We start from the raw sequence: 12,528 nt of genomic DNA on the forward strand, positions 1-12,528 counted from the left end.
CTTTTTATATATTTATAAAAACTTTTACTATCATTTTTTATATTAATTGCTAGCCTAGCTTCATAGTCTATCCTTCCTTTCTTTATAGACTTTTGCTACCAAATAAACCTGTTGGACTTTAACCTGGTGTTGTTAAACTTCTTACTCTGCTGGCTGGGCAGTGTTCTAGGCTGGTTTGGGTTGGGCTCTGTTGGCTGGTCTGGGCTGAGCTGAGTTCTGTTGGGCTGGGTTGAGCTCTGCTGGCTGGGCTGGGCTGAGCTGAGCTGCGCTGCGCTGCTGGGTTTGTCAATGTGCTCTCAGGTGGGAAGCCAGGAAACTTTTAAGTGCAGCAGAGGGGCGGGGGCGCGCATGCGCGCCGGCCGGCTTGCCCATGGGATGGGGACGATGGCAGCTTGGCTGAAAGTTGGAGTCTGGATGCTGAGTTTGTGGCTGATTTTCCGCAGCGAGAGGGCTGCCGCCTCCGCCGCCAGGTCCAGGCAGCAGCAGCGGGGCTTGTGGCTGTGCCCTTCCAGAGTAAGGAAAGCACTTTCTGATCTGAGAGAGCGGGATGTGGAAAGTTGTGAGAGAGTTTAGGGAGGAGGAGAGAGTTTATCTTTACTTCAGTCTCTTTTGCCTTTTTTTTCCATCTAAACTGCGGGTAATTTTTGAGGATGTGGATATTTGTGATAGTTAAATTTGGGGGGGGGGGGGGGGGGGGGTTTGTGCGGAGCGGGTACTGAGGGGAAGGGGGGAGTGAAGCGATAATCACAACTTTAAACTGATGGGGAAGAAAGCGGTGAATTTTATCAGCAAAGTGATTTGTGGTTTAGTCCAGCGGCTCAAGAGCTTCCCATTAAAGACAGGCCAGTCAGTCAGTCAGTCATCAGGAAAGCCTTTGCTTTATCTCCAGAGGGTAATCTGACCTGAGCTGCTGAGTGACACGGTGCCTTTTGTTATTTTAATGAAGAATGCTCGACCTTTTCTTTCTTTACCTCCGATGGATCAAAGTGTTGGCAACAAGTGTAACCCGCTTTTCTTCGCCAGTTTCATTTCCTCCCCCCTCCCCCCCCCCCCCCCTCCCATTGCACCGCCGTGTAATCTGGAGAGATTCAGAGGGCAAGATTGTAGCACCCCCCCTCCCTCCGTTTAAAAGGAGAGATCTGCGGGGAGCCTTTTCTTCCCAGGCAGGGTTGGTGCACTGATGAATGAGCCAGTGGCCTCGAAAGCATTGTTTGGGAGGCAGGGTTGCCTTTGAACTGAGACCTCGGTCGGAAGTAAAGTGGCCCATTTGCGACTGCATTAAATTCCTTGGTATTTCCTCTTTTTAACCGCAGGCCACTTCGCATACAGACCAGCTGGCTTGCTTGTAACTTTCGAGTCTGCAAACAGACTCCTTAATCACTAGGGTGCTTACTTTAGTTAAGTCTGGGTAACACTCAGATTTTTTAAAAAAGGTTATTAATTGAAAAATTCCTCTGCAGGATGGAGGTGTAGCACATATAAATATCTAAGCAGCATTGTATCATTTACTTATGATTTAGTGTTTTGGTGATGTACTATATTGTGGTGCTGCCTTGTAACATGTTCCAAATGATATACAATTCAGAATAGCTGGTGGACATCCCAGGCGGTTTATGGTCTCTGGTTCCCAGATGGTGTTTGATTGTGTTTACCCCTGGGGCCATTTGTCCCTCTTCTCTCCCCCCCCCCCCCCCCCCCCCCCCCAGTTTGCTTTAAATGAGCCATGTTACCCTTCTATGTTCTTGCAGCTTGGTGGGTTGCCTAGTGTTTTCTGATGGCAGTCTTGTTTTTAAGTTGGGGTGTTCTTGATGTCTGCTTTTGGCAGTAGTTCAAGAATGGAGACTAGACCTCAAAAACTTTCCCTGGTTTGACTTCAGTAAAAGGGTTTTCCTTTTCAGATTTGTCCACCGCCCCCCACCCCCCACCATTGAATTAGGACTCATTCGTTGGCGGAGAAAGCTTCTCTGCAATCAGTTCATGTGGAAACACTGTTGAGCTGCCAGTGGGTGGATGTTAGAGAGTTCTCGCACCATTAGATGTGAGCAATCTGAATTTCTAGGGTTTAGAAGAGGTGTATTTGATTTAGTTCAGTTAGGAGCTGTGTGGTGCTTTCCCCATTTCCTATAAACGGTCTAATGGCACAGTGGTTGGCACTGCTGCCTCAGAGCGCCAGGGACTCGGGTTCAATTCCCAGTTTGGGTCACTGTGTGGAGTCTGCAGGTTCTCCCCGTGTCTGCGTGGGTTTCCTCCCACAGTCTGAAAGAAGTGCTGGTTCGGTGCATTGGCCATGCTGAATTCTCCCTCAGCGTACCCAAACAGGTGCCGGAATGTGGCAACTTGGGGACTTTCACAGTAACTTAATTGCAGTGTTAATGTAAGTCTACTTGTGACACTAATAAATGAACTTAATGTTGACCGTTCTCTGTACTATGCTAAGTGGTTGTGGTCATTTGGCTGTATGGGGCAGTGCAGCCAACCCCGCTTACTTAGGCAATATACACTAACCTGTATTTTTAGCATGTTAATGGGAACTTTAGCCAATTTGACTTGCTCGCCATAGTCCAAGCCTAATTGTTATTGATATACTGAGTTCCTTGTATGAGGGTCAGTTAACTTGGTGAATGACAAATTGAGTCCTGTTTATGCATGACTCGGTTTCGCATCAGGTGTTGCATTTGCTACTGAGCTGTGCAGATGACAGCTAACAAATAACATGAACAATACCTTTGTAGTAAAATATGGGGCATTTCTAGTGTTGTGCTGATAATCTGAACAATTCAAATGGATATATAAAATGTAAGCTTGAAAGAAATGCAACATGTTCAATGATAGTTACTGATTTAAGGTTGCCATTGGAATTACTTTAAGCATATTTTTAAAATGTTAAAACACATTTAACACACAGATAAGGTGATGTATCAGAATTCTGAACAAATTTAGAACGCAAGGTGGTTATAATTTTGCAATACATTAAATATCAGTAATTAAAATTATATCAAATTTACCAAAGCTATCAAATCAAGGTATGTTTATCCCCCAGATCAGGTCAGCCTGAGTTTAGGCAAAGTACATTTAAGGTTGTTTGGCAATACAGTTTCAAGAATTTTTACTCTGGAAGTTGTCCAATTAACTCCTTATAAATGTGGTTTTAGTGAGTGAGTTCATTTGTCTCACCAATTTTCTCCTTTTTCTGGAAGCAGTAACACAGACAAGGATGCAGACACTTGTGTTGGCTTGACTTAACTTGGCCAAATGACCTTCATGATCAATTCCAACAGCAACTTACATGGATAATAGTGCTTTTAACTTAAGCGTTCCAAGACACATCACAGGAACATCATGAAACAAAGTATAACATTGAGCCACATAAGGAGTGTCCTAAAGGAGAAAAGCAAAATAGAGGCGGTGATGTGTAGAGAATATTCTAAAGCCCAGTGCCTAGACAACTGAAGGCATGGCCACCAATCATAGAATCCGTATAGTGCAAAAGGAGACCATTCAGCCCATCAAGTTTCCACCAAACCCCTCAACATATCCAGGCTCTATCCCCGTAAGCCCAAATATTTACCCTGCTAATTCCCCTAACCTGTACATCTTTGGAAATGAAGCGTCAATTTAGCATGACCAATCCACCTAACTTGCACATCTTTGGACTGTGGGAAGAAACCGGAGCGCACGGAGGAAACCTATGCGGACATGGGGAGAATGTGCAAGCTCTACACAGACAGTCACCCACCCAAGGCTGGAATTGAACCCTGCGTCTCTGGCGCTGTAAGACAGCAGTGCTAGCCAGTGTGTCACCAATGGTGGAGCAATTAAAATTGGGAATACACAAGAGACCAGAATTAAGAGAAATGTAGATATCTTGCAGGCTTGTGGAGTGGAAAAGATTATAGAGATAGGGAGAGACAAGGCCATGGGGGAGTTTTAAAATCAAGGCATTTTTTGACTGGGAGCCAACGTAAGTCAATGAACACGGGTGGTGAGTCCTGGTGTGAGTTAAGACAGGGGCACAAGAGTTTTGGATGACCTCAAGTTTATGGAAGACAGAATTTGGGAGACCAGCAAAGTGAGTGCTGAATTAGACAGGTTTAGAGGTAAGGAAGGCATGCATGAGGATTTTGACACCATACAATGTGGTTGGATTATACTATTCATTTGTAGAAAAACCTGCTTTGGTGTAGCGAGCTGTTAAAATCGGACAGAAATTCGAGAAAGCTCTGTGGCTCATCAAGTTAATAGGGAGTGATCTGGGCTATTTAAGTTCTGAATTTGGGTCACTTACTAGCTTCATGTTTGTATAAAATCATTTTTTTCTTCCAGAACTGCACTTGTGATTTCCAGTAGTGGTTCTAATCCTTCTGAGGATAAAATATCTTCCATTTCAGCTGTGACTGTTGGTTTTGTAAACTCCTGTCTGTGATTGTCATTACTCTGTCGGAGCAGGAAACTGAAGACAAAGTCCCTAAAGCATTTTTGGTGGGGGGGTGGATAATAGAATTTATTGTACTGGATGTCATCTGCTACATCACTCCAGTAGCATAAGCTGGTGCAGACTGAGCAGGAAATACCTCCATATAAAATCAGTTCAAGCTTATGGTGAATGCTACATGCGCCTGATTTCTGGCACAAATTGCTGACAGCTGCTGTTTGCTGTTCTTCCTTGCTTTTTGAATTTGTACGTATGTATGAATGAATGTAACTTCCAGACTTTTTTTTTGAAAAGCAGTATCCCTTTACCAACAATCTCCATGGTAATTACAGATTAAATTAGACGGCCAAAATTCATTAAGGAGTGATCTTGGCATGTATGCACCGCTTTCCAAGTGACAGCAGAGCTTGAGGGATCCCTATTCTTTTAAGACTTTTCAAAATCAATAAATGCTGCACAGAATCGACAAATATAATGTTGTCATTTATCTCAAGAGGCTTGGAATACAAAAGCAGGGATGTACTTCTGAGGCTTTATAAAGCACTGGTTAGGCCCCATTTGGAGTACTGTGAGCAATTTTGGGCCCCACACCTCAGGAAGGACATACTGGCACTGGAGCGGGTCCAGCGGAGATTCACACGGATGATCCCAGGAATGGTAGGCCTGACATACGATGAACGTCTGAGGATCGTGGGATTATATTCATTGGAGTTTAGGAGGTTGAGGGGAGATCTGATAGAAACTTACAAGATAATGAACGGCTTAGATAGGATGGACGTAGGGAAGTTGTTTCCATTAACAGGGGAGACTAGGACGCGGGGGCACAGCCTTAGAATAAAAGGGAGTCACTTTAGAACAGAGATGAGGAGAAATTTCTTCAGCCAGAGAGTGGTGGGTCTGTGGAATTCATTGCCACAGAGGGCTGTGGAGGCCGAGACGTTGAGCGTCTTCAAGACAGAAATTGATAAATTCTTGATTTCTCGAGGAATTAAGGGCTATGGGGAGAGAGCGGGTAAATGGAGTTGAAATCAACCATGATTGAATGGTGGAGTGGACTCGATGGGCCGAATGGCCTTACTTCCGCTCCTATGTCTTATGGTCTAAATATGAGGCTTAAATTTAATTTGGTTAATTTGACTCCTTTATGCAAATTGTTCAAAATTGCAATATTTTCGGAGCAATCTGAATTCCCATGCATGAAGCCCCTTTGGCTAATATTTGGTATCTGAAATGTGTTGCTGCAATAACATTAGGAGTTACACAAGCACTTTTGGTTCAATATGTTTGATTAAAACATTTTTGGAGGGGTGGGAAGGACAGTCAATTGGTGTCTGCACATGAAAATCAATCCCCAAATCAAGCTGGAGATAAATTTCTGTTCATATAATATGCAGACCCTGTCCTATAAGGCCACATCCCACCGACCTAGGGCAGGGTGTTAAGCTGCTGGCCGGGCCTCCACTTAGTGTCCCCGAGTACATGCATTTGATTTGGTTTATTGTTGTCACCTGTATTAGTATACAGTGTTTCTTGTGTGCTATACAGGCAAAACATTACTGTTCATAGAGAAGGAAAGGAGAGATTGCAGAATGTAGTGTTACAGTCATAGCTAGGGTGTAGAGAAAGATCAACTTAATGTGAGGTAGGTCCATTCAAAAGTCTGATAGCAACAGGGAAGAGTCGGTTTGTACGTGTCCTCAAACTTTTGTATCTTTGTCTCGACGGAAAAAGGTGGAAGAGAGTTTGTCTCGGGTGCGTGGGGCCTTTGATTATGCTGGCTGCTTTTCCAAGGCAGCGGGAAGTGTAGACAGAGTCAGTGGATGGGAGGCTGGTTTGCGTGATGGACTTGGCTTCGTTCATGACCCTTTGTAGTTTTTTGCAGTCTTGGATAGAGCAGGAGCCATTAAAACTGTGATACAACCAGAAAGAATGCTTTCTAAGGTGCATCTGTAAAGATTGGTGAGAGTCGTAATGGACATGCCAAATTTCCCTCGTCTTCTCAGAAAGTAGAGGCATTGGTGGGCTTTCTTAACTATAGCATCAGTATGGAGGGACCAAGACCGGTTGTTGGTGATCTTGACACCTAGAACCTTGAAACCCTCGACCATTTCTACTTCATTCTTGTTGATGTAGACAGGGGCATGTTCTCCACCATGCTTCCTGATGTCGATGACTATCTCCTTTGTTTTGTTGACATTGCGGGAGAGATTATTGTTGCCACACCAGTTCACCAGACCCTCTATCTCTTTCCTGTACTCTGCCTCATCATTGTTTGAGATCCGACCCACTACGGTGGTGTCATCAGCAAACTTGAAAATTGAGTTGGAGTGGAATTTGATCACACAGTCATAGGTGTATAAAGAGTATAGTAGGGGGCTGGGGACACAGCCTTGTGGGGCACCGGTGTTGAGGATATTTGTGGTGGAGGTGTTGTTGCCTATGATTAATGATTGTGGTCTGTGTGTTAGGAAGTCTAAGATTTAGTCGCAGAGGGAGGAGCAGAGGGCTTTCTTGGTTCCAAACTAGTACCAAAGGAATGTCATCCTGGAGCCATGTTGACATGGAAGAGTACGTGCTTGCCACTATCTTGACTCCCTAACCAACCTGACATGAACACATTATTGCACAATTAAAATAGCAATTCCCTTCTCCCAATCCAATCATCAAAGTTTGATTCACTGTTGATTTGCATGATTTGATTTTTGATGGTGTTCCCTTGTCCTTTTTGTTGATGTTTGTTCCTTGTTGGGTGTTAGTCCTCCTCTGGCACCTTCTCCAAGTGCCATCTTTTCATGATTGAAGAGCAACCAATTGGCCAAAGTATTGGAGACCAGCTGACATCCACAAGATCTCATGCATACCAAAGATCAGTGGTTTTAGGAGATGGCGGGAGGGGTAAATATTCATGGTGTCATTATGGCATAGAAGGAAGGCTTTTGGCTAATTGAGTCCATCTTTCTTTCTGTGCAACAGGCCATCCTCTTTAATTCCTGCCTAAATTGGAGGGGCAAAAAAATCAACTGATTTTGATATACTTCAGTGATTTATACTTTCTGATAAATTATTCTATAATGAGCTGGTTTTATTTTTAAACAGCAACTCTGTGACTGTGACACCCATTTGAGAACCTGAGGTCTTCATAAACTGCTCTGCCCTATTGCCTTACTTGGTGCTGTCAACCTGAATCAGAACCTCTTGGAAACTCTTTCTTTGCTTTGATTTTCACAGTTGTGCAAGTATGAATGCAGTAACATCACGATGCATTTATGAAGCATTTAAAATGTGTTGAGGTGACTTTGGTTGATAGGGTTAAAGGTGCATCTCCTGCATTAATTATTTCTTAAGTTGACAGAATTCAGTTTTGCATGTGGCTTATTGTGTGTTATGATCCAAAGAAGCAGAGTTGGTAGCAGCATCTATCCATTGGGAGGTAAGTGTAGGCTGGTCTGGCTGACTGGAAGTTGCTAACTTCACATAACTGAGAGCACTGCAGATCTGTAAATATAGAAGTACTGATTGTTTTGTATGGTTCATCACAATCTCTCTCGCCATACTCCTGGCAATTAACATATTTCTACGCAGCTGCAGATTTGTCTTTTCTAGCATGTCCTCAGGGACAAAGTATTGGAAAGGATTATAAGAGATAGGATTTATAATCACCTGGAAAGGAATAATTTGATTAGGGATAGTCAGCACGGTTTTGTGAAGGGTAGGTCGTGCCTCACAAACCTTATTGAGTTCTTTGAGAAGGTGACCAAAGAGGTGGATGAGGGTAAAGCGGTTGATGTGGTGTATATGGATTTCAGCAAAGCGTTTGATAAGGCTCCCCATGGTAAGCTTTTGCAGAAAATACGGACACATGGGATTGAGGGTGATTTAGTGGTTTGGATCAGGAATTGGCTAGCTGTAAGAAAACAAAGGGTGGTGGTTGATGGGAAATATTCATCCTGGAGCTCAGTTACTAGTGGTGTACCGCAAGGATCTGTTTTGGGGCCACTGCTGTTTGTCATTTTTATCAATGACTTGGATGAGGGCGTGGAAGGATGGATTAGTAAATTTGCGGATGACACTAAAGTCGGTGGAGTTGTAGACAGTGCGGAGGGAAGTGGCAGGTTACAGAGGGACATAGATAAGCTGCAGAGCTGGGCTGAGAGGTGGCAAATGGAGTTTAATGCGGAAAAGTGTGAGGTGATTCACTTTGGAAGGAGTAACAGGAATACAGAGTGCTGGGCTAATGGTAAGATACTTGGTAGTGTGGATGAACAGAGGGATCTGGGTGTCCATTTGCATAGATCCCTGAAAGTTGGCACCCTGGTTGATAGGTTTGTTAAGAAGGCGTATGGTGTGTTAGCTTTTATTGGTAGAGGGATTGAATTTCGGAGCCTGGAGGTCATGCTGCAACTGTACAAAACTCTGGTGCGGCCGCATTTGGAGTATTGCGTACAGTTCTGGTCACCGTATTATAGGAAAGATGTGGAAGTGTTGGAAAGGGTGCAGAGGAGATTTACCAGGATGTTGCCTGGTATGGTGGGAAAATCGTATGAGGAAAGGCTGAGGGGCTTGAGGTTGTTTTTGTTAGAGAGAAGAAGGTTAAGAGGTGACTTAATAGGGGCATACAAGATGATCAGAGGATTAGATAGGGTGGATAGTGAGAGCCTTTTTCCTCGGATGGTGTTGGCTAGCACGAGGGGACATAGCTTTAAATTGAGGGGTGAGAGATATTGGACAGATGTTAGAGGTAGGTTCTTTACTCAGAGAGTAGTAAGGGCGTGGAATGCCGTGCCTGCAGCAGTGGTGGACTCGTCAAAGTTGAGAGCGTTCAAGTGGTTATTGGATAAACATATGGATGATATTGGAATAGTGTAGATTAGAGGGGCTTTAGATTGGTACCACTGGTCGGCGCAACATCGAGGGCCGAAGGGCCTGTGCTGCGCTGTAATGTTCTATCTATGTGGCAGGTACAGTGTATTTGACTGTACTCTGCCACATCAATGTGTGGTTAACAAAATGGAAACTCTGGAATCAAACAATGACATAGGCTTGTGCATCCAACAAGGTTTTGGCAATTTATTTTTCTTCGTATGGCTGTGGAAACAGCTATCTGATGTTGAGATTAACAGTCTATTCAATTATTTCAGCTAATGCAGTGGGAATGGTTGTGATGCTACGAGGAATAGACCTCTTAAGGCTGACGTTCAATATATGGGCGATAGTCCTGACTTGGATGGCTACTGAGGGAGTGGGCAACCCTTTGTTAAAGCAAGTACTCTAACTTGAGAACCAGTGAACCAATGCTCTCAAGAAGATGACCGAACCCTGGTTATTGAAGTCCCCGTCTGAGCAGTAAAATCCCAGTGGAAATTGGTTCCGACAATGACAATTTGGGATAAAGAAACTTTCTTGCTTTCATATGTTTAAAAGGCCCAAACAAGAGAATTTCCAGGTATTTAAATCAACAAAATAATTTCTTCCACCAGTTGTGAAATAAATGTTTAAAATTATAATTAAAGCAGTTTTTATTGTGTTACTGCTGTGTCACCCCCACGACTACATACCGGTTTATTGGGACCTGCAGCCTACCTCTAATGAGGGTCAACCCAGCTGTAATAAATATACGCAGCTGCAACTGTTTGAGCACCCACACAGAAGGCTGTGCATAATTAAAGATCCCCAGATGTGGTTCCAGAGCATGTACTATATTCCAAAGCCAGGAAGAAATAATCCTTTAGAACGTTGTCAAAATCAAATGCAAGAGGAGAGGTACCGTACAGCTTCAGTAAGATTGTGTAATACGCAGAAACAAAAAGCAGAAAATGACAGAAACCCACAGGCCAATCTGCATTTGTGAAGACTGCAAACAAGTTAACATTTCCAACACACACTTGACTCTGAAATAGGTATCAGGGAAAAAGAGGTGGGTAGAATTTAAAGAAAAGAAAAACCCTGACAGGAATGCTGGAATCTCAATCAAGTAATGGACAGAAATATAGGGCATGAAAAGACTTCAGGATGAATAAATAGCTACAGCAGCAGGACGCCTGGGAAAATGGGAGCAATGGAAATCATAGAATTCCTACAGTGCAGAAGGAGTCCATTTGGCCCATTGAGCCTGCACTTACAACAATCCCACCCAGGCCCTATCCCCGTAACCCCATGTATTTACCCCACTAATCCTCCTGACACTAAGGGTTAATTTAGCATAGCCAATCCACCTAACCCGCACATTTTTGGATTGTGGGAGGAAACCAGAGCACCCGGAGGAAACTCACACAGACACGGGGCGAATGTGTAAACTCAATACAAGACAGTCACCCGAGGCCGGAATTGAACCCGGGTCCCTGGTGCTGTGAGGCAGCAGAGTAGCTACTGTGTCACTCCTGGCAGTCAATTACGGACTTGGAACCATTTTGAACTTATTAGCTATATGCTATGTCAAATTTCTGACCAAAAGATTGCTACATACCTAGAGAAGATGAGAAACTATTCCAAGCTTGGATTGAGTGTCATATGTATGTAAACAATGATAGGTCAGAGTGAGAGTGGACGGTGAGTTAGAGGGCTGAGCCAAGCTAACTTTGGATCATGTTTGAGTGTGCGATGAATGTATTCTATTCCATTCTCCTAGCTTCTTTGTCCCTAGCATATTTGTACTGATACCACCTTCCATACCAGTGTTTCTATTTTATCTTCCTTTCTTCTTAACTGAGGATTCCTCTCCACCATCCCAGAATCATGAGGGGGTTCCGCTCATCCTCACCTTCTCACCCACCAACCTTAGATAGTGCTTTGGGAAGTCAGGAAGACCTAATAAGCACCATATAAATGCAAATTCTTTCTTTCGCTGGGCAAAGAATTGAAGGATTGCTGCCAGTTGTAAATCTTTGCTCTAGCATGACTCAACACCTTCCCAAAAAGTGACAAAAACTGATAAAGAAAGGGTTTAAAAAAATTTTTTGAAGTAAGAGAGAAGTTGCATTACATGGTGCTTTTTCACATCTGAGTCACTTTTGCATAATGAATTACTTTGAAGTGGACTTTAGTATCTGGCAACAGAGCAATGAAATATTTAACTAGTTACTCTATTTTTGATTAGTGTTGCTTCAAACACTGGGAGGAATTCCACACTCCTCTTGGATTCATGTTACAGAATCCTTCAGGTACTCTTGAATCATCTTGACCATCAAGCCCTGGATTGAGACTTTAAACTTATAAAAGAGACAAGAATGATGCCAGCTAAACCAAGCTAAAACATTTTGTTCATTTCTACTTTAATACACAGTTTGAATTGGTAATTTAAACTCAGAAAAATAACATCAGTTCAATAAAATATAAATTTTTAAAAATCTTGTATATAATACTGAAGATAGCACTTCTAACCTCACCGTAACTATTTTAAATACCCAGGACGATCCCTGCATGGGTCACCTACCCCCCCCCCGCCCCCCCGGCCGGGGACTCCCCTCCCCCCAGCCCCCCCTCCTCACAGTATTCCCCACTCTCACAGAATTTCCTCCCCCGACCCCCATCCCCCACAATCTGACCTCCATCCCCCACATCCAGTTACCTTCTCCCTGGCTTGTTAATATCAAAGGGCTATTTAAACTCGACCTGCTTTATGGTAGTTAATGCCGTTAAAAAGGGGGAGTCCTTTGCTCTATCTCTTTGACAATTTGACACTGGAGCCAGGGAAGTCGGGCGAGCCAGGTGCTTAAGAAATTTAGCGCAGTTAAGTCGGCATGGAGTAGCAATCTGCTGTTCATTGACACCCGAGGAAGTTCTGGCCCATCTTCTGCACCAAAAGGGGCAGACTAATAAATTTAGTAATAAGTCGTGACCAGATTCAGTTCACAGTACAATGGTGCGTGAGCATTTATCTAATAGTGATCATAACATGATTGAGCTCAATGTGGTTGAGCAGGAGAAATAGAACATAGAAAGCCACAGCACAAACAGGCCCTTCGGCCCACAAGTTGCGCCGATCACATCCCCACCTCTAGGCCTATCTATAGCCCTCAATCCCATTAAATCCCATGTACTCATCCAGAAGTCTCTTAAAAGACCCCAACGAGTTTGCCTCCACCACCACCGACGTCAGC

At 43.7% G+C, this 12,528-nt stretch overlaps 1 protein-coding gene across 2 annotated transcripts in view; it reads left to right on the forward strand.

Moving 5' to 3' along the window:
* Nucleotides 1-372: 372 nt before the first annotated feature.
* The window catches only part of il17rd (interleukin 17 receptor D), an 83,446-nt gene continuing 71,290 nt past the window's right edge, over nucleotides 373-12,528 (forward strand). Inside the window, exon 1 of one of the 2 annotated variants that reach the window (XM_078209599.1) lies at nucleotides 373-513. In XM_078209599.1, the coding sequence (XP_078065725.1) occupies nucleotides 376-513 (138 nt within the window). In that variant the 5' untranslated portion in view covers nucleotides 373-375. The remainder of the gene's footprint in view (nucleotides 514-12,528) is intronic. The other variant, XM_078209600.1, reaches the window with a different exon arrangement.

The sequence above is a fragment of the Mustelus asterias genome, chromosome 3 (genome assembly GCF_964213995.1).
Source record: "Mustelus asterias chromosome 3, sMusAst1.hap1.1, whole genome shotgun sequence".
Taxonomy (NCBI): Eukaryota; Metazoa; Chordata; class Chondrichthyes; order Carcharhiniformes; family Triakidae; genus Mustelus; species Mustelus asterias.